Source organism: Garra rufa, chromosome 10 (genome assembly GCF_049309525.1).
Source record: "Garra rufa chromosome 10, GarRuf1.0, whole genome shotgun sequence".
In the NCBI taxonomy this organism is placed as follows: Eukaryota; Metazoa; Chordata; class Actinopteri; order Cypriniformes; family Cyprinidae; genus Garra; species Garra rufa.
In genome coordinates, this window is record NC_133370.1 from 28,385,944 (window position 1) to 28,407,928 (window position 21,985).

Genomic DNA, 21,985 nt, shown 5'->3' on the forward strand with positions numbered 1-21,985 from the left:
TTGCTATTATAGAAACTTAAGCAGCAACTTTTCCAATTTCCAATATTTATGTAATTCTCAAAACTTCTTCTCAAAACTCAAGACCGAAACATGTCATCATTGTTTCAGTAGTGACAAAAGGGAACACATATTCCTTTATTTGGGAAAAATAAACAAACTTTTAGCACAGTTACACAGTTAGTATTTTAGTATGTTTTAATAGTGTTTTAATATGTGAGTTAAAATTTTGTAATGTGATGTGGTCGCTACTAAAACATTACTGTCACTACCGAAAATGTGCTGTCACGACCGAAACATGGGATGTTTTGTCAAAAATAAAGTATATTGAATTATCACCTAAGATGTTATGATAGTTTTGGTTCAATGTATATTCAAACTAATGAATCCTTAAGTTTGAAATCAGTCTGATCAACTTTCTGGATTCAAAATAGAACAAATCTCATAAATCACACTTGAAATATTGTTAAAATTGTAATTGTTATTGATTTACCTCTGAAAACTTTTTAATAAAATATATTTACAATGTAGATGTAAGCAAAATCTTAATAGGTCAATATAACCCTTCGTATTAAATTATATATTACTGTGTTTCGGTAGTGACAAATTTGGGGAAAGGACAGTTATTCCCAAACATTCTGAAAATACAATGAGAATTAACTGCACAATTACTATAAAATATTTATAGTAAATGTTATTTATTCTTAATATAATTATGTATTCTTCACAGGCAATCAGTATTAATTTAATGGAGCATACACTACCAGTCAAAAGATTTTTAATGTTTTTTAAATGTGTCTTCTTCTCACCAAGCCTGCATTTATTTGATCCATAATAAAATAAAGCAAAAAGGCAGTAATATTATGAAATATTTTTACTATTTAAAATAACTGTTTTCTATTTGAATATATTTTAAATGTAATTTATTCCTGTAATCAAAGCTGAATTTTCAGCATCATTACTCTAGTTTTCAGTGTCACATGATCGTTCAAAAATCATTCTAATATGCTGATTTGCTGTTCAATAAAATTTAACATTTAAAACAGTTGAGTAAATTTTTTTTAAGATTATTTGATGAATAGAATGTACCAAAGAGCTTTTTTTTACTTGTATTTAGCAAGGATGCTTTAAATTGATGATAAAGACATTTATAGTCTTAAAAATAATTTCTATTTCAAATAAATGCTGTTCTTCTGAACTTTCTATTCATCAAAGAAACCTGAAAAAATTCTACTCAGCTGTTTTTAACATAATAATAATAATAAATGCTATATTATTGTGTTTTGGTAGTGATAAATTTGGGGAGAGGACAATAATCCCTGTTCTGAATATACAATATGAGAATTAACTGCACAATTACTACAAATGTGTACCTTGGATATTATACAATTTGCATACAAACACATTTGTGGAAAAAAGACATATACTGTATATATAACCTTTCAATGAAAATACAGGGTCTTTATCCAAACATTTGATTTATTGGATTTGTGCTTCATTTGCTAGTTTCAACACAAAATGTCATGTATTGGCCAAATGCCTTTTTAATTTATAAGTATTTGTTTAGTTAATGTGTTCATCCTATTCTGTAATAATCAATTTATTTAGTTAAATTAATTTGGGCAGATGTCAATGAAGAAAAAATATGCTAAATATGTGCTTAAGACAATGACATGTATTTTAGAGGTGATATTAATAAATAATATAAAATAATTTTTTAAAATAATATGTTTTCATATAATATGATATAATATACACTCTTAAAAATAAAGGTGCTTTAATAGGTTCTTTACAGCGATGCCATAGTAGAACCATTTTTGGTTCCACAAAGAATCATTCAGTCAAAGGTTCTTTAAAGAACCATCTCTGTCTTACCCTTTTATAATCTAAAGAACCTTCTTTCAACTTTTGTGAAACAGAAAGGTTCTTCAGATGTTGAAGGCTCTTTATGGAACCATTTAGATAAAAAGGTTCTTCATGAAGCACCTTTATTTTTAAGAGTGTACTTTACATTTTTACTTTGAATCATTTCAAAAAATAGAGCCCTAAGCCATTTAAGAGAGTTATTTCTGAATTCGTCCAAAGTTTAAAGAGTGCCAACGAGTCCTATTTTTAACATATGATCATGTCATGTGCATCAAAACATGAGCTGATTCAGCTGAAGAGAGACAGGGGTGCATATTACCCATTTAACAACTTGTTTAAGGTCAAATTTCCAGGTTTAGTACTCAAAAGCAAGCCAAGCCACCAGTGTGGTACAGCACATCAGCAGTATCTTCAGCTCCACTGGTAATAAAACTCTGGATACTCCATTATCCCCGGAGCATAATTCAAACAGGCTTCCCTGATAGTTCAAGCTGCGGGACTGCAGTTTCAGTTTTTCCCAAAGGTCTGTTGCTCCTTCTTGACAATCTGCGATTGCGGTGGAGGCACACGAGTGGAAGTCATTCCAATATCTGCATGAGGATAAACACGAAGTGCACAATCTGTTTTAGTCCTTGTGAAGGAAATATGTTTTGGTATTGTGAGTCTGAGTCATGGATGGCATGAGTTCAACTCACGGATATGTGAAAATGAGAAAGACCACCAGATATTTAATGCTTAGTTCCTTCCAGAAACGACTGCAGACAGTGTGTACTTACGAGCAGATGGTCTGTAGGTTTTCGCTGTCATCCAGCTCTTGGGGATAGTTCACCATGTTTTCTCCAAGGCTGAGCAGGCAGTCTGAGAAGCCTTTAAATACGTTTTCACATGTTTCTCCAGCACATGCTGCCTGTACCAACGAAACTGAAATACAACAGAATAAATCACCTGGAATAATACACTCAAATTAAGCTTAAAAAAGCTTGAGTGTTTCATATCATCCTCAATTTATAGTTTATGAACCAAACAGGCTAAATTAACTAAACTGTGACTGTCAGAATAGCATTCGATCAATGGATAGGCTAAAGATTACTTTTTTTTCTAATGTAGCCAATTTAAAGGCAAATTTTGAAAATTGAATTTTATTAATTATTACAACAACACAAAACAAAACAAGAATCAATAGCCTACAATATTTCTTAATTCAATGACTCACCCAATTCCAGTGTGAACAGTATCGAGTTATATTTGTCGCTCAAAGTCAGTCCCATCCTACGCTTGACAGAGTCAGTAGTCTGTGGAGGACGTTTGAAATCGCCTACTTCCTCTCATCAGGAAACTGCTGCATTTTCAAGAGGAATTAAATTACTTCTGTCACGAATTTCCCACAGTTGCCTGAGATACATAAAGTGGACTGTAGAGGAATGGAGATGTCACCTACGCTCACACTCCTCCTTTACTTTCTTGCGCCATGATGACGTAAGCGTGCACCTGACAGACAAAACCTAACATGATATTATTTCGTACTCCATATTTTTTTGGAATCGTTCAGAAAATGTATTAAAGTATTTTTTAATATTTTTAATGGCTTATAACTTCTATCTATTACGTTTAAAATCTTAAGTCTTTTCTAATACAGTATACATAATTGACTAAAAATCTAAATAAGTGTTAAAATCAAATCAGAATTTAGGACTTTTAAAAGAACTTACGCGATGATTGAGACATTTTCTAAACATGTTCATGTTTTATTTAGCGCTCTCGTCGTACAGTAGGTGGGCTATTAATACAGACATAGCCTATAAATGGGTATCAGAGTCAAGAGTGAGCAATTTTGTCACAAATAGGAGCAAAACGTGCCTTAAGCGCCCCCAGGCGATCAGTATTAATTCAACGGAACATACACTACTAGTCAAAAGTTTTTGAACAGTAAGATTTTTAATGTTTTTTAAGGTCTCTTCTTCTCACTATTTAAAATATCTGTTTTTATTTGAATATATTTTAAAATGTAATTTATTCCTGTTATCAAAGCTGAATTTTCAGCATTATTCTAGTTTTCAGTATCACTTGATCATTTTAAAATTATTCTAATATGCTGATTTGCTGTTTAATAAAATTGTATTATTACTATTATTATTATTATTGTCAATATTTAAAACAGTTAAGTAAAAAAAATTTCATAATTCTTTGATGAACAGAAAGATCCAAAGAGCAATTTTGGGGTGTTATTTTCTATAAGTATTATAGAAAATAATACTTTTATTTAGCAAGGATGCTATAAATTGATGATAAAGACATTTATAGTCTTAAAAAAGATTTCTATTTCAGAGAAATGCTGTTCTTCTGAACTTTCTATTTATCAAAGAAACCTGAAAAAAATTATACTTAATAATTATACTTAATAATAATAATAATAATAATAATAATAATAATAATAATAATAATAATAAATGCTTTTTTGAATAGCAAATCAGATTTTTAGAATGATTTCTGAAGGATCGTGTGACTGGAGTAATGATGCTAAAAATTCAGCTTTGAAATTACAAGAATAAATTACATTTTAAAATATATTCAAATGGAAAACAATTATTTAAGATAGTATTTTTTTTTTTTTTTTTTTTTTTTTTTTTTTTTTTTTGCTGTACTTTGGATCAAATCAATGCAGGTTCGGTGAGCAGAAGAGACTTCTTTAAAAAAAAAAACATTAAAAATCTTGAAATGTACTTCTAATTCATGGAAATACTGAATAATAACTCCATTAATTATAATACTGTAAGTATCACTTCACCAGTGTCTTTCTATGCCAGTTCTGGAGGGTCATCTGTAACGAAGGGTCCAATCTTTTTTTTCTCCAAAAATCAAAAAACATCGATGTGTTCACAAATCTCTCATTAACAAATTGAAACGTCATAGATCACTATTTTCCGGAGACACAAAATTAGATGTGTGTTTAACTTAAAAGTATGTTTAGCTTAAATTCAAAATAATATTAAAATTTTACATTTTTGACTATTACTATAATATTTAAATATTTATATTTTTGCTCATTTCACATACTGTAAAAACGGTTGTCTCAAGGGGATGCAGGGTCTTAACAGGGTCAAGTCCTGATCCCATTTCCCTTCTCTCACTCCTACTTTCCTTCCTCCACATTACCATAAACTATACAATAAACTATTATACAGTCGCCTACCTCTATAATAGTAGCCTACCTGTATAATAGAATCAAAGATCCCTCGTTTAATAGAATAAACTCGGAATAATATAGCAGTACATTTTTTTAGTTTTGATTGCTATGTGTCCACTAATAAGCAGGAGGCATATATACGATTTGCCATCAGATGGCGCTGTTGTCAAACTGGTAAGGCTTATTGTGTTTAAAGTTACTGGAAGCATGTGTTTCCCAAACACAGGTATTTCAAAGAATAGCAACATCCATACGCGCATAAACACACGCTCACGCTTGTTACAACACAGATATGAGCTGATAGCTGTATCAACTTGAACTATCAGCCTTATTTTGAATAGGCCTACCGCATTGTGTTCAGCCTTGTCAGTTTTTCAGTTTTTAATTCAGAGTTGTAAATTTGTAAGTTTAATTCTATTTAAACCAAACGCTTTACATTTCATTAATCAAAAAATATCTAAAAGAAACAACAAAGAAAATTAAGAGAGAAAATAAGAGAACGACAAAAAAAAAAAAAAAAAAAAAAACTATAAACATGGAGTTTTGTACAGGATGGAGAACACTTTGTAGGCCAGAGGCAATTATCCAGGTCACTGTGGGTCAGAAACATTGCTTAGTATACCAACACAAGGTCACACTCATGTGATTACATAACGTGATGCAGAGACTGCTCTCTAGTGGCAGCGTAAACACAAACTCACAGACCCAGGGCTGCTGTCCTAACACCTCTCAGGTAAAAGTCATCCTAGTAAAAGCTATTTAAACCACTTAAGTTAAACACTTAACTTAACTAGTTAAGTGTTTTTGAGACACAGCTACACATGAGTCAACTTCACTAGCATATATGATTTTACTAGTCTATACAAATTTCAAGAAGTGATAATGACTAAAGGTACACTCTAAAAAACACTGTGGGTCTAATATTGACTAACCCAGCTGTTTTTACATTCGATTTTAAACCCAAAAGTTTGGTTAGTCCATATTTGACCCAAAGTTGGAATGAAGGTTGAACCCAACATTTTTTTAGAGTGTAAATGTTTTGAAAAGTTAATAAAGTTCTCAGCAAAGAATGGAATCTCTCATAAATTAGCCTAATATATATATTTTTTACATGCATTGTTCCTTTTACTTCCTGTTAAAGCAGGTCGTTTTCGCTCAAATGTAACAAAATATGCAGCATAATGGTGAGAATTCAAAAATGTAGGCTATACATTTGTAACCAAATGCATCAAGGTTGTGACGTTGTCTCACTTAACAGCAGACACATAGTAACATATTTGCACATAAAAAACTCAAACATTATTAATCAAAATATTTACTATGTTCTAGAACAAGCTTTGAAAGATCATTGCATACTGAGTTACACTCATAAAGCCACTATTTACACCGTTCTATTGTCGAAATTCACAAAAAGCTACTTATTTCGTCTTTCTTAGACATTTAACTCATTATTTATCTCTGAGACTGTTAAATGCCCTTTCGACGCTATTCTTTTGAGATGACCAATGCTCCATTATAGTATGACGACCAACAGGTGTTCATCTTGTGATAGCAAGAAGGCGCCAAAGCGCGACGCGTGTTGCATCATCAGTATCCCGTCACTATCACGTTAACATTTTCGGTGAGTTTATATAGTCTACGCAACATAAAATATCAACTGTTTTACATGTTTATAAATATGCACTAGATTATTTATCACAAATTTGTTTGTATGTCTACATAATGCTTTAAAAACACGTTGTTTTTAGACACTTGTTGCTATTACTGTTATACTATTTACACAATATTTTATATATTTATAAATACACATTAACTTATCACAAAATGTGTTTGTATGTCTACAAAGTGCCTTAATTAGACCACGTTGTTGTTGTTAGACACTTGTTGCTACTCAAATCTATCTATCTATCTATCTATCTATCTATCTATCTATCTATCTATCTATCTATCTATCTATCTATCTATCGTGAATAATCAATTGGATGAGGCTGAAGGAGTGAAGTTGTCCACCCCTCCCGTAGAGATGCTCACAGCTGAACTCCAGTGGCAGCCTCAGTAACACACGTCCCCTTGGAGACTAGAGCAACACGTGATGCGTCTACTTATCACGTTCACTGAGCAGCGCTCAGGAACACACTTTGAGGAAAAAGTGACTTTTCTGACCCTCATTCGTCGGAAGTGTCGATGGCCATCATTCCTTTAGGGAGCTAACACAGTGGGCGATGTGAAGTATCCAGTTGGCGAACTTTGCACATCCTCAAATACGCCATTTTGATCGCTCTCCGGAACAAGTTTGCAGTTTTTTTTTCGAAGTCCATCATCTCTTTTCACCATCACCATGTCTCAGCGCAATCAGCCCAGCCCCGACAAAGTCAAGCGTAAGTATCGAGCACTTTTCTACTTGTTGTTGTTGTTGTTGTTGTTGTTGTTTACGCTCTCCATCCTGCCGATTGCAAACTTTGGTGGATGGATACTTTGTTGGAAGTTTATAAAGTTGGAAGGCCGAAGATGTTGAGATGATGTCCGATCTTTTTTTTCCTCGCACGGGGTTTTTGCTTCCTCGTTTCATTCTCGCATCCAAAGGTTGAACGCCTGACTACAGGAATTCAACAGCGCACATGTATTCATACCTGAGTTAACTTTAGCACTATCCATATATTCAGTGTCACTACTGTGGCTTTATCTCTCATTTGACTAAACAAAGTTTAGCCTCATGTATTGTCATCAAAAGTGAGTATTTTATAGTGAAGCGAAGCATCCACATCTGAACTTTGATCGAGGCTAACGCGTGGGGGGTTGGACACGCTTCCCTTTATATTTTGACCTTGTCGGGACATGTTGTATTTACGTTTTATTTGTGCTTTCGACTTTTCTTCACCATCGACAAGTTGTTATTGTTCTGCAAACCCCCATTCTTTCGTCAGTCAAACTTTGCGAACTTAATGTTTGGGAATGTCAAAAGTTTTAAAGGAGGAAGTTCGCTGTCGTCGTGACTATCTTTGGGTTGGGTTTACTGCATGAGATGAACTCCGAATGATCGTACTTGAAAAGTCTGCTTTTACATTTGAACTAAGCAGCCACATCGACGATACAGTTGAAGCCATCGCAATTTGGGATGACTAATTACTCGGATGCATCATTGTTCGTGCGGGTGTTTCGATAGAGGCTGTGCTTGCGCCCTCCTCCCATCATCCTCTGTTCGTTCTCGCGTCTCTTTGGAGAATCAGAATGTGCAGAGATCCGGATGAGCAGTTCACATTCCATTACCAAATTCAACACTGGGCTCCAGGAGGCCTGCAGTGGCAGCATCATTCACTCGCTCCTTCCTTGCAATTTGCTGACTTTTAACTACATCATAGTTGTTTTGTAACAGTAACGTCTATACCATGTTTTGAAAATGAGGGGCAGTAAGTTTAAAGGGACAACTTTGTACCTTATCCTTTTTTTTAAAGTTGCATATTACTACATTAGAATAGTATTATGTACCCTTAGGGAAGTATATGAATCTTTAAAAGCTAAATAAAGTATTTTGTAGAAAGCAACCAGAATATTGCTGAGATATTACACTGAGGTTTATGGTGATCTACTGTATGTAAGCTATAGTGTGTATACATTTACAACCAAGGGTCCTGGAAGGTACTCCAGGGGGTCCGAGGAGACCACAGTCTATATAAAACATAGAATTAAATTACATTCCTAGCTGCTTACCTAATAAGCAGTATGTAATGCAATATTTGTTTTTATACTAGAGGTTCCTGGGTTGGTAAATGTGGAAAACGTATGCTTTAGAGGTTTTATGTTTGAGATTAATTTTGCATCTTCATCATAATTATATAGTCAAACCAAAAATGATTCAGACAATAGATATAATATTTGAAGTTTCTTTACTAGTGGGTGCAGGACACTATTAGTTCATTTGTGTAAGTGAGGATAGCAAAATTAAGTGAACTCTGACATATTATACCCAAAAAGTCTTCATACAGTGGACTACTAGTAAAATTAGTTTTTCCTTTAATTGATAATGCGACATTTTTCGCCAGAGACTGAACAAATTAGTATTCATAATTATGCAAATATTGTCATACTAACAGTCGTCTATATTTTTGGTTGATTGCAATCCATTACATACCTTTCTATCAAAGTTATCTGACATTATCAAGATGAATTTGTGACACAGTTTAACTCTGAGTTCTTGTAATACTTTATTACCATTTTCTAAACTATAGCAGACGAACTGTGATAGTGTGAGAAATGTTAAAGGTGTCTGAATAAATTTAGGTTTGACTGTAGTTGTGAGAAACTTTGCAAAGATAAGTCGCTGTCTTTGTGCAATCACAAAGCGATCTTAATAGATTAAACCATTGTAAATGTACTCTGAACCATCATGGACATGTGTTGCTTAATCACCGTAAGCAAATATTGTACTTTTTTGTGTCTGTATTACTTTATATAAGCATAAATGTAGACATGTTTTTGCCTTCGTTAACAACAGTATTATATTTTAAGTGTCTACCGTTTTCCCCATGCAGAGAGGCAAGGTTAAAAAACAAGTCGTGCTTTTCTCATTTTTCTAATAGCTGCTCCTCTCACAATGCAAGCTGATGTAGGGTGGAGATGTGTTTGTTCAGACGCGTAAAGCAAGAAGACCATTGAAAATTCAAAGGCATGTTCTAGTGAACAGTCAACCAGTGGTCTGGGCTGTAATCTCCTCTGTCCTCAGCAGGGAGTCGCCAGAGTTGAATAGAGAAAACCCATTGTGAGCATCAGAGCTGCCGTGCTGATAGTGATAGAAAGGGGCCATCAGCTTTGACTCCACTTTGTTTTCAATCACTCAGAAGTGTATAAAAAGTCCCAAAGCCCAACAAACAGCCTCGGTGAGTGGATGGATTTGTTTTGTGCTTTTGTTTTGATCTCAAGATGCAGCCTTGGAAATGTTTTTAATTGATGGTCGCCACATTTTGATTAGCCTTGATTAATATACGTTCATCAAAACCAACTCTTGGGGGTTCCCTAGTAAACTTCCTTTGACAAACATGCCCAACTGTGATTGTTTACACAGTGTGAAGACAGAGGGACTGGTCTGTCCCAGACTGGATGGAGAAACTGGTTGGTCACCTCAGCGAGACTTTTGCCTCTAGTGATGGGTGTTCTGTTCACTCATCCAGGGGTAGAGATGGGCGTCCTGTTTCGCTCTGGTGCTATTTTTAACCTGTCTATTTTAGATAAGATTATGTTCCCTCTCCCTCATAGGGAATGGGAAGCCTGGTTTGGACCTGGGGTGTTGGGTGAGACGCTGTACCTGTGGGGCTTAAGAAAATCAGTTTGCAGATGGATGCTAACCATTTGCATGTTTTACTCAAATTGTAGAGACAGGCAAAAAATGTTTCATTTGTGGCCAAATCAAAAAACGAGGTTGTCACTTTTAAAGAACTTGTTAAATTAAAGGTCAGACAGGATTTACTCATCCTCATGTTGTTCTAAACCTGTATGACTTTCATTCTTTACAGAAAAAGATAATTTGCTAAATTTTCCAGTGCTTTGAAAGGGATGCAACTTTGTTTTGGACTTTGCTGACTTTCAGTGTTTTTTTTTTTTGTAAAACACTTTTTTATAAACATCTTCGCCATTCTTTACTATATAATGAAGCTTCAAAATGAGACAAAAACACCTTTATGTAATAATAGAGGTATTGTGCATGCTTTATGTCTCTATATTTCATGTCTTTTGAGGCCATACAATAGTGAATATGTAAGGAATAGTTTTTGCATATGCAAATTTGCTTGTTGTGAGTTTTTTTTGTAGCATATTTTCCCCCAAAATGAAAAGTCTGTAATTAATTACTCACCCTCATGTCGTTCCAAACTTGTAAGGCCTTTGTTCATCTTTTGAACACAAATTAAGATGTTTTTGATGAAATCCAAGTGCATGTGTGTGCATAAAAAGTTGAAATAAGCAAATCATACAAAAAGTCATACATGGGTCAAAGACGTTAAGATGTCTAAAACAATTCACAAAAGTGATTTTTTTTGTCCATAGATAGCAGATTAAATGCGAGTGTCTACTTTTAAGGTTTTAAATAAGTTTTTGGAGAATAAAATGTCAGAATTTGGTTGAAATAATGTCACATTGTCATTCAGTGTAACACAGTATTCTGACTTATTAAAATATATAAAAGAATAAGGGAGCACATTAAATAAATTTAATAAAAAATTGCTTACTGACAATTGGGCAAAACCTAGGATAGTGGCAAATTTTAAAATATAGAATTACAACTAATTAGTATTAGGGGTGAAAGTAATGTATGATATTTTTTTTGCTCAGAAAAACAAAAAAATTAAATTAAACAGAAACCTTTTTATTTTTTGGAAAAAGCAGTATTACACTTATTGTTTTTATGTTTATACCCATTTTCGTCTTTGACCCACATACAAAGTCATACAGATTTGGAAAACATGAGGATAAAGAAATTAAAATTACATATTAAACAGGAAAAAAAAATCCTTTTGTTTTAACATTTTTAGAGAATATAAATGATTTTGACCTTCATTCATTGTCTGTCAATCAAGTTCAATTTTTGGCCTTCCATAGTAAAAAATTTAGGCTAAATTGTTAATTGTTCAAACTTATATTGTTTACTTTTTAAATTACAAAATGTAGTAAAGAAAAACTAAAAGTGAAACTGCGTCCTCATGAAAATGCTTTGGTGTAAGTGGGACATGGATGACAGGAAATTGAGCAGCCTGTGTGGATAGAGGAAGTTAGAAAAAGATAAAAACAATAGGTAGCATATCCCTTACCCTGTTAGTTTGAGTATTAAGTTGTGTCATAGTCAATCAAGCAGGTCATAATAGTCAAACTGTGATGTTTTAGCACAACCATAAATAGTTTTTGAAGGATTGTAGCTTTGCTTTCACTTTTTTGCGTTTGTCTGTGAGAGAAAAAGAAGACGAATCACACACGGCTTTGCAGGCCTCCTTCTTTGCCTCCCCCTGCTACTTCCCCCGCCCCTCTTCTCCCACCCTGCCTCTGTTGCTGACTAAACAGTTTTGTCAGCTGGCAGTTGCCCACAGTCTGTGAATTTTTGATAGCTTCTAGAGAGGGAGCACTGAGGGAGGCGGAGATGCTGAAGAAACGCTCTAGTTGCTCATTTAGCTGTAAAGAAACGGAAAGATGGCAAGTCGAGTCACACTGTGGAACCAGTTCGTCTTGTCCTAGCATTCTTTGTAAGCTCTAGGCTTCCCAGTTTCGTGTTCAAGCACTGAGCAAACATTTGAAAGATATGAAAATACGCCTGTGGCTAATTCGTCTGCATCATGTATAAAAGTCAAATTTTTAACTTTGGAAACTTTGACTTACGACCCGATGTGAGTGTCACAAAACGCTTCTGAACTAAAGACGCAGTGAGTGTTGTTACGTCATGCGCAATTCGATGAAATCTCATGACAACGCTGTGACTTTCGTTTCAGTTCCAGTTCATTGTAGTGATTCATGAGATGGAAAAAGCGATGAGGGAGGGACGGTGTGTGACTGAGTGCAGGAGTCATTTAACTGGGAAATCTAGGTGTGCACTGCAGGTTGCAAAACTGTCGTCCTCGTGTCAGTATGTCACTGTTGTGTTGACCTGCATGGACTTTGAATCTTGCTAAGCGCAAGAAGCAGAGAAGCGGCTTCACAGAGAACCATCCCGGCTGAGGACAGATCCTCCTCTGTGTCTCTGAGAGCGATGTGCAATGGGAAACAGATGTGGCTGAGCCGTTAGCTCAGTGCTTTTCTTCAAACAGCCTCAATTAATGTGTCCGCATACAGAACAAACTCTTCAGACATATTTTGTCAGCTTCATAGATTTGTTATTGTACATTTTGTGTCTGTCAGCTTTGCAGCACATTTTTGCACCAATTTGTCTTGGATTTCCGAATTTTTGCCAAAGGCATTGCAGAGATAGTTCACCCAAAAAATGAAAATTCATGATGTTTTATACATTGAATGTGTTTTTTTTCTGTAAAACACAAAAGGCGGATTTTTAAATAATATCTTGGCCCCTCTTTCCCATATAATGAAGCTTCAAAATAAACACTTTTAATTGAAGGGATAGTTCACCCAAAAATGAAGATTCTGTCATTAATTACTCACATTACTCACAATAAATATCATATTGTGGACTTCATATCCCGATATTATCGTATCATGGGATTCTGATTTAGTTACAATCCCGACTGTTGACATCAATTTTAGTTGTTTCTCAAACAAAACTGTAATACTTGGAATATGAAGTATAAGTCATATGAACTATTTGTCATTTCGGAAAATTAAAAATTCACACAGTTTGGAGCAATATAGTCTCGCGTAGCCAGACCTTCAGACTGACGGCTGAAGGTCTGAAATTCATGGCAGCTTTAATTAGCCAAGGCCTGCCCATAAGGCCGTTTGACTGACATGTCAAACAGCTAATCACAGTTCGTTTCGTTCAGCGTCACGTTTCGGTGCATGGAAATGCCTCAACAACAGACTGGCGTGCAGCAAGTCAGTCATTGAAATAACCAGTTAAATAAGAAGAGGGAGAACAGTCAGCAGAACAGCAGTAAGTCAGTAATTTGTTCGCGAACGTCGCAAAAGTGTATAACAACAATCGCGTCTGCATAAGCACCTTTTAGCAAAACGCAGAGTAAATCAGTCTGTGCTTTGTTTCCCGGAGGACCGAAAGCAAACGCGACACTCGCATCTCCCGGAAATCCGGTCAAATTCAACTAATCAGATGACGACTTCGACATTCCTGAAGTGTTTCCAGTTAAGTGTACCGTATGCATCAGACGTTTAGCCAACGTTCTGTGGGCGTGACGTCTGAGGCTGAGACTAGGAGCAATATGACAGTGATTAAACAATGACGTCATTTTCCTTTTTGGGTGGACTATCTCTTTAAACAAGATATAACTCAAAACACTCTGATTCACCAGCACATCCATCTCATTAGCGAGTGCTTCATGGCACATTATCACAAGATCATCCCGTATCATCTGATGTCACGTTCACTGGAGCTTTCATAATGTGTTAGTACCTTTAAAAGTCATTTTTGTAATGGGACGGTTTGAAAAAACACAGGTTATGAAGTCATGCGAGCTGAAAGATGCTATTAGTTGACTGTTATCAGACGATGGGATTAAGGTGATTCAGGCAGTTCTCTAGCAGCCTCTCCCAAAATGCCCTGAAGCAGCGTAGACAATGAAGCAAAAATGGCGTCCTTTCAGGAGGAGAAACCCGGCCGCTCCCGTCTCTTCCAGCTCTTAGAAAATAAGGCACGCAGTGTGTTCACAGTGAATGTGTCTGTCCACCGTCCAGGCTCTCGCTAATGTCTGATAATCCACGCTCGCTACAGCCTCGTCCAAATCCCAGCTATGTTAAGTGTCTAGAACTTTAAACAAAATGATGTAAAAAGCAGATTTCTTTGTTCCCACACTCACATTTAGCAGCTTGCATAACATTTGCAAGTGAGTAATACATACAAAAGTATGTGCTCCAGCAAGTAGTAGTTTTTAGTAAAACTCTAAAAGGGATAGTTCACCCAAAAAAATGAAAATCAGCACATTATTTAGTCACCCTCAAGGCATCCTAGGTGTATATGACTTTCTTCTTTCAGATGAATGCAATCAGAGTTTTATTAAAAACTTTTTTGGGCTCCTTCAAGTTTTATTATGCAGTGGGCAGGTGTTTCTCTTCATCAGTCCAAAACAAATCCAATAAAGCTCATCCATCCATAATAAAAAGTGCCTCACATGACTTCTGTGTACAACTGTTAGTGCAAGCTAGAAAAAAAGTGATTATTACATTTTAGAAAAGGATATTTTTCTTACAAAAACACATCGATTCGCTACAGGAGGCCTTTATTCACCCACCGGAGCCATGTGAGGCACTTTTTATTATGGATGGATGCGAGGAAAAAGTCAGAATTCCAAGATATAATCTCAATTATGAGAAAGTCAGAATTGCGAGATATAAACTTGCAATTGCGAGAAAAAAAGTCAAATTGGCGAGATACAAACTCAGTTGTGAGAAAAAAGTCAGAATTGCAAGATATAAACTCGCAATTGCGAGGAAAAATGTCAGAGTTGTGAGATATAAACTGAATTACAAGAAAAAAGTCTGAATTGCGAGATATAAACTCACAATTGCGAGAGAAAAAAGTCAGAATTGTGAAATATAATCTCAGTTACGAGAAAAATTCAGAATTGCGAGATATAAACTGTTGCGAGGGGCAAAAAAATCAGAATTGCGAGATAAACTCGCTGTTGCAAAAAAAGAGGGTGAGAATTGTGAGAGATAAACTGAATTACGAGAAAAAATTCCGACATATAAACTCACAATTGTGAGAAAAAAGACTTTGCAAATTGAATTTTTGAAAAGAATTGCAAAATATAATCTCAATTACGAGAAAATATTTAGAATTGCAAGATATAAACTCTGTTGTGAGGGGAAAAAAATCAGAATTGCAAGATATGAATTACAGGGAAAAAAAATCTGAAATGCGACATATAAACTCACAATTGCGAGAAAAAAAGTCAGAATTGCAAGATGAAAACTGTTGAGAGGGGGGAAAAGTCAGAATTGCGAGATCTAAACTCTGTTGCAAGAAAAAAAAGTCAGAGTTGTGGGATATAAACTGTTGCGAGGGGGGGGTCAGAATTGCATTGAGGGTGAGTAAATAATGGGCAAATTTTCGTTTTTGGGTGAACTAACCCTTTAAATGTACAGCATTGATTCATAAAATTTATCCAGTTGGCTTTATCAGATGTACAACTTCATGCAAATGTTTGAACCATAAAGTAATTCAATTTTAAGTTGTATTTTGAGAGTTTATAGCTATTTAAATGAACTAATCACTATCTGCAAAAGCTTGTCGAGTGGAGAGGATTCTTAACAGAACAGGACAGGGAAAACAAAACATGGAAACGAGGCAAAGGTCACTCCTGGTTCTTTTGTAGCCCGGTTCATCTCAGGGTTCCAGTAAATATTAACCTGCTTATCACAGAGTATGAGACGTGTTCTTTTAGCATACTAGAATGAAACAAAGAACTTGAAGAGGCAAAATGAACTCTAAGTAGGTATTTATTTAGTCAGATTTTTACTCTTAAAGACAATGACATAAAAATGTCAGTTTTGTGTTTTTTTGGTGGTACTAAATTAACCATAGCACATATGCAAAATGTACAGTCTTTCTGGAAAAATAGTCCAAAAATATTATATTCGTCCAATCAGATGCTCGCTAGAATAAAAAATATCCCTACTTTTATTACCACCTGCAATTTTAACATGCATGATCAAATTGGGACATAGTAATGTCTTTTATCTCTAAACTGGACAGCTTGCTCCACAGTGCCCTCCATCGCTCCACACTCGGTACTTTGAGGAGGTAGATTCTCTCTGATTGTTTAATTGTTTGTGTTGGATGATGGGGTTTACTCCTCTTTTTATTTATAAAATGTAAAAGTATTTACTAAGTAAACTAAAAAACTAATTCTAGCCAATCTGAGAGCTATTCTCTGTATCCTCCCCAAGCAGTCACAGCATTGTGTCTTTATTATTTACTGTGTTTACATGTTTGCTGTGTAAATGCAGCTCCAAAACATACAGTTTTGTGAGCGGCCGTGCCACTTGGTTTAAGCATCATTTTCTTTCGTTTGGGCTACTAACAATGTGAGTATGCCACACCGCAGTCAAACAGCTATGATTGAGATAATCATTAGATAGGCAGACTGAAAACCAAATAAAGTAAATAGACGCTTTACCTTTGGCCAAGCATTTCCAGCTGCGCAGAGGTCTGTGTTATCTGCATTTACACAGCCAGCGTGTAACGTACAATTAGGGGGTTAGAAACAAGCCCTTAAAAAGTGGCCTAACACACAAATATAATTTGGTATCCTACTCATGATGATGAATTTGACATATAATATGCTCCTCAGTGTTTTTGTCTTGTTTTTCAGTAGAAATGTTAATACGTTCTTAAATTAAGAAAGTAATATTTACCTGAGTTCTAAATGATTTAAGATAAAAAAATTCAGCAAGTTTATACTTGAAACAAGAAAAATATCTGTTAGTGGGATAAGACAAATATACTTAATTCAACGGGAAAGGGAAGTTTATTTTTCTTACCCCATTAGCATATTTTTCCACCCTTATTTTTGATCCACTTCCCAGAAAATATGACTTTTTAAGTTATGTAATTTTGCTTCTGAAGTAAATCCATCTTCATTTAAAAATGTACTAGAAAACAGGACAATTACTTCTGATTATTATTAATATTATTATTTCAATCAGGTTGTGTGAAAATATGTAGAATGCTAAAATTAGGGGTGTTGTGATATACTGATTTTGATGATAATTGTGATACTTAATGAAATATCGTTATAGTGTTAATTAGGGGTGACTCAATATATTAGTATTGGCAATATTTGAAAATGAATAGTACACACATAATAATATACAATAATATGACACATAATAATCCAGCGCCGTTATGGAGCGTTAAACTCTCTCGTGTGATTTGTTTAATTCATACTCGACATCTTCACGCAGAAAGTCCACAAGCGAGATTCATAGGAGTAATAAAACAAATGACTTTCCAGGAAATCCCTTATATGAAAAAGGACATCCAGATATTGCTTTAGCTGAATAAAATGCAGCAAGAAATGTTTTGTATGATGAAACATGATGAGAATCAGCGCACGATTATAAAACGCAATTGCAAATTAAGTCCGAATTGTAAGATATAAACTCGCAATTCTGAGAACATATCAGTTTTTTTTTCTCAAAGCTGGGCTTTATAACTTGCAATTGCAAGAAAAAAGTCGGAATTGCGAGATATAAACTTGCAATTGCGCAAAAAAAAGTCAGAATTGCTAGATATAAACACAATTGCAAGAGAAAAAGTCAGAATTGCAAGATATAAACACAATTGCGGGAAAAAAAGCCAGAATTGTGAGATGTAAACTCACAATTGCAAGAAAAAAAGTCAGAATTGCAAGATATAAACGCAATTGCGGAAAAAAAAGTCAGAATTGTGAGATATAAACGCAGTTGCGAAAAAAAAAAGTCAGAATTACAAGATATAAACTCATAATTGCAAGAAAAAAGTCAGAATTGCGAGATATAAACTCATAATTGCAAGAAAAAAGTCAGAATTGCGAGATATAAACTCATAATTGCAAGAAAAAAGTCAGAATTGCGAGATATAAACTCATAATTGCAAGAAAAAAGTCAGAATTGCGAGATATAAACTCATAATTGCAAAAAAAAGTCAGAATTGTGAGATATAAACTCAAAATTGCAAGAAAGAAGTCAGAATTCCAAGATATAAACTAATAATTAAGAGGAGAAAAACTCAGAATCTCTAGATATAAACTCACAATTGCAAGAAAAAAAGTCAGAAATGCAAGATATAAATTTGCAATTGCAAGGAAAAAAGTCAGAATTGCAAGATATAAACGCAATTGCGGAAAAAAAAGTCAGAATTGTGAGATATAAACGCAGTTGCGAAAAAAAAAAAGTCAGAATTACAAGATATAAACTCATAATTGCAAGAAAAAAGTCAGAATTGCGAGATATAAACTCATAATTGCAAGAAAAAAGTCAGAATTGCGAGATATAAACTCATAATTGCAAGAAAAAAGTCAGAATTGCGAGATATAAACTCATAATTGCAAGAAAAAAGTCAGAATTGCGAGATATAAACTCATAATTGCAAAAAAAAGTCAGAATTGTGAGATATAAACTCAAAATTGCAAGAAAGAAGTCAGAATTCCAAGATATAAACTAATAATTAAGAGGAGAAAAACTCAGAATCTCTAGATATAAACTCACAATTGCAAGAAAAAAAGTCAGAAATGCAAGATATAAATTTGCAATTGCAAGGAAAAAAGTCGGAATTGCGAGATACAAACTCGCAATTGCAAGGGAAAAAATTTAAATTGCGAGATATAAACTCAAAATTGTAAGAAAATATCTTTTGAAAAATTGCAAGTTTTTATCTTGCAATTCTAACTTTATTTCTTGCAATTGCGAGTTTATATCATGCAATTCTGAGGAAAAAATGTCAGAATTGTGATTATATCTCGCAAACACGAAAAAAGTCAGAATTGTGAGACATAAACTCAATTATTAGAAAAAATCAGAATTGTGAGATATAAACTCAAAATTGCAAGAAAAGTCAGAATTGCAATTGTGAGTTTATATCTCGCAATTCTGACTTTATTAATTGCAATGCAAATGAACCTTTATCACTGCGTAGAATACTATAAAATAAGAATCAGTTCACAGTGTTTCAAACACTCAATTGATGCTATAGCGCAAGTTTGGAGTAAAACTAAACTAAAAACAGTTTGTATTTTAGTCTCTCTGTTTAGTGTAATTGCTCCTTTTGCATGCAATGGTGTAATTTATTGGTCTAAAAAGGAAAAACAAATAAATAAAGATGAATTCGACAGATAAAATAACATATTTATTATTTTTAAATTTGTCAAGATTTTTATAGATATGACAATATATATAATTATCGTGAGGCCACGATAATCATGTAGCGAAAAATCTGATATCATTTCCCCAGTCGATCTTGAGTTTAAATTGCACTGATGAATGGTTTCTGGTCCCAGATCAGTGTGCTCACAAGGCAAAGTACAGAAGATTACAAGGGGGACCACGGTAAGAGAGGGATTAGCATACACACAAGCATATGGACTCTGCCCGCAGAAAATGACTTTGTGAAGCTTTTGCTAACATTTAGGGACTTCCAAACCCTTCTTATCAGATTCTCCGCATACAGTTCCTATTTGTCTAACATGATAACGCTGTCAAACAATGCATTTTTATGTCAGTAGCATTAGTTAATCCTAATGACTAATGCTGGATGGAGACCATCTTTGCACCGCAAACGTCTCCTGTACGGTACACCCTCTGAGTAACTTTCTGTCCACTGGCACCAAAGCAACTCTAACACAAAGTCTCACTTATTTGAGCAAGGCCGTTGTGTATGCGCGAACACAGTGGATTATTTTCGCAAAGGCGGTGTGCTTTTCTCCACTCTAGCTTTTGACAAGCGCCATGTGGTTGACAGACAACCTCCGGCTGTTTCCAGCAGTTACTCGCTCAAATAAGCCTTGCAGTGTCACCTGACTGCTCCAACCGGATTGGCCGTGTTAAACGACGGGGCCCTCGAGGAGGGGCGGGGCTTTAGGGGCGGGACTCTGTGGAGTCAGTGAATGGAGGTTTCTATAGTGACCAGCGGTCAGTGATGTGGCCCTGTACTTTGATCAGGGACGGCCTGAGGAGATGGTCACATCTGAGCGCAAGAAGCTCGCCGTACACTCCCTTCTCAAAGAGATGAAAAGCCTGTGTTTGGTTTATAATTAAGCCCCATCGGTGACTTATTTTATGCAGAAGTAGTCCACGTGCATGCAAGCTCATGCATGCATGCATGCGCGTTGGAGTGGGCGCGCTTAATAGACAAAGTCTGTGTCTGATGATAAGGACTGTTGGAGGTGGGTGGAGAAGGACAGAGGGCCGGTCGGGGTGGATATAACCGACTTTAGAAGCAGAGGGAGCTGGCATGCATGCGTGCAGGCGGGAGGCTGCGAGTTCTGCAGCGGAGACAGCGAGCGTAAACATGCGTAACACTGCCAAATACGCTTTCTGACCTACTTCAGCTCACTGGGAATACACTGTATTGTCTGGGCCCAGACAGTGGCTGTCTGTAAGGCCTCAAACCTCAAATCCTTCACCAAACGGTTCATTCCGCTGCAGAAGAGCGGCCCTTAAAGATGGGTTTTGGAGAAAGATGGCGGAGATGGAGAGAGATCAGGGTGGGGGGGTTGTGAAATAATGACCAGAAGTGTACGCTTGGGTAAATCTGCACTGGGGTTGAGTTTTAAATAGCCTGGAATGCACAGTGCTGGAAATGGGTGGCAGTTCAGAGAGCTCGGCCTGCTTTACTGCAGCGCGCGTCGCATCACGGGACGGCAGCTGTATGTGACAGAGGAAGTTAGGGTCTCCTCACGGTGCGTGGATGGTTATGTTCTAGTAGCATGGAGGAATAGAGGGGTCTGCATGTGGCTGAGAGAATGAGTGAATTTTTCTCCACTAAAATGAAATGTGCTGAAATGAATTGATTTACTGGATCACTGAAATTAAAGTTTTCATTTAGTCAAAACCGTAATTAACAATAGTTTGGGTGATTAAATTTAAGTGTGCTGTTTTGAGCATCATGTTCTCACATGAAAAATTTAACTAGTTGTAGTATTTAGAACCGAGCTGCCTCTTGATGGTTCTGCCAAAAAAAAAATTATGTATTGCTAGCGTAATTTTTGCTAAAGCCAAGTATTTGGTTACATCGCTACTTGACACAATGCATCTTGATGCACTTGATACTTGATACACAATATATCCGTACCAAATTATATTTTATATAAGTAATATAATATATACTGATATATTATACAGTCATGGACAAAATTATTGGCACCCTTGGTAAATATGGGCAAAGAAGGCTGTAAAAATAAACCTGCATTGTTTCTCCTTTAGCTCTTTTAGTCAAAAATTCTGCAAAATTCAAACATTTCATTAAAGTTAAACAATTTAAAGTGAGGTGGAATATAACTTTATGAAAAAATGTTTTTCTCTAACACACCCTGGCCACAATTATTGGCACCCTTAGAAATTCTTATGAGTAAATTATCTCCTAAATATATTTCCATTGCAATTTCCAATTTCTTAGCACACCAAGGTGTCTGGAAACATGATGTTGTCCAGTCATGACGTCTTGGTGCACAGATGAATAAATATTAGTAACACAAAGCCCAAACCAACCTAATCATTCATCACAATGGGTAAAACCAAAGAATATACTTCTGATGTACAGCAAAAGATTGTTGATCTTTACACAATACAAAGTGGCTTTAA

General features: G+C 35.3%; 2 protein-coding genes across 2 annotated transcripts in view; one reads left to right on the forward strand and one right to left on the reverse strand.

The window, feature by feature from the left end:
- Window positions 1-751: 751 nt before the first annotated feature.
- nrn1b (neuritin 1b) lies at window positions 752-5,183 on the reverse strand. Its single transcript, XM_073849536.1, has 3 exons — window positions 3,077-5,183; window positions 2,640-2,784; window positions 752-2,453 (listed from the first exon to the last, which is right to left on the reverse strand). The coding sequence occupies exons 1-3, from the start codon at window positions 3,129-3,131 to the stop codon at window positions 2,219-2,221; spliced, it is 435 nt and encodes a 144-aa protein (XP_073705637.1). The 5' UTR covers window positions 3,132-5,183; the 3' UTR covers window positions 752-2,218.
- A 1,716-nt stretch (window positions 5,184-6,899) lies between these two features.
- rreb1b (ras responsive element binding protein 1b) overlaps window positions 6,900-21,985 on the forward strand; it is a 54,908-nt gene continuing 39,822 nt past the window's right edge. The window contains exon 1 of the mRNA XM_073848988.1: window positions 6,900-7,425. The gene's annotated coding sequence lies outside the window, so the exon portion shown is untranslated. The remainder of the gene's footprint in view (window positions 7,426-21,985) is intronic.

What these genes read in the sequence shown, in the direction of transcription:
- nrn1b (XM_073849536.1), bottom strand. Translation starts at nt 3,131, where the DNA reads ATGGGACTGACTTTGAGCGACAAATATAACTCGATACTGTTCACACTG. An exon ending in ACTGTTCACACTGGAATTGG is followed by an intron (nt 2,785 to 3,076) that starts GTGAGTCATTGA and finishes GTTGTATTTCAG; the next exon opens with TTTCGTTGGTACAGGCAGCA. An exon ending in AACCTACAGACCATCTGCTC is followed by an intron (nt 2,454 to 2,639) that starts GTAAGTACACAC and finishes ATCCTCATGCAG; the next exon opens with ATATTGGAATGACTTCCACT.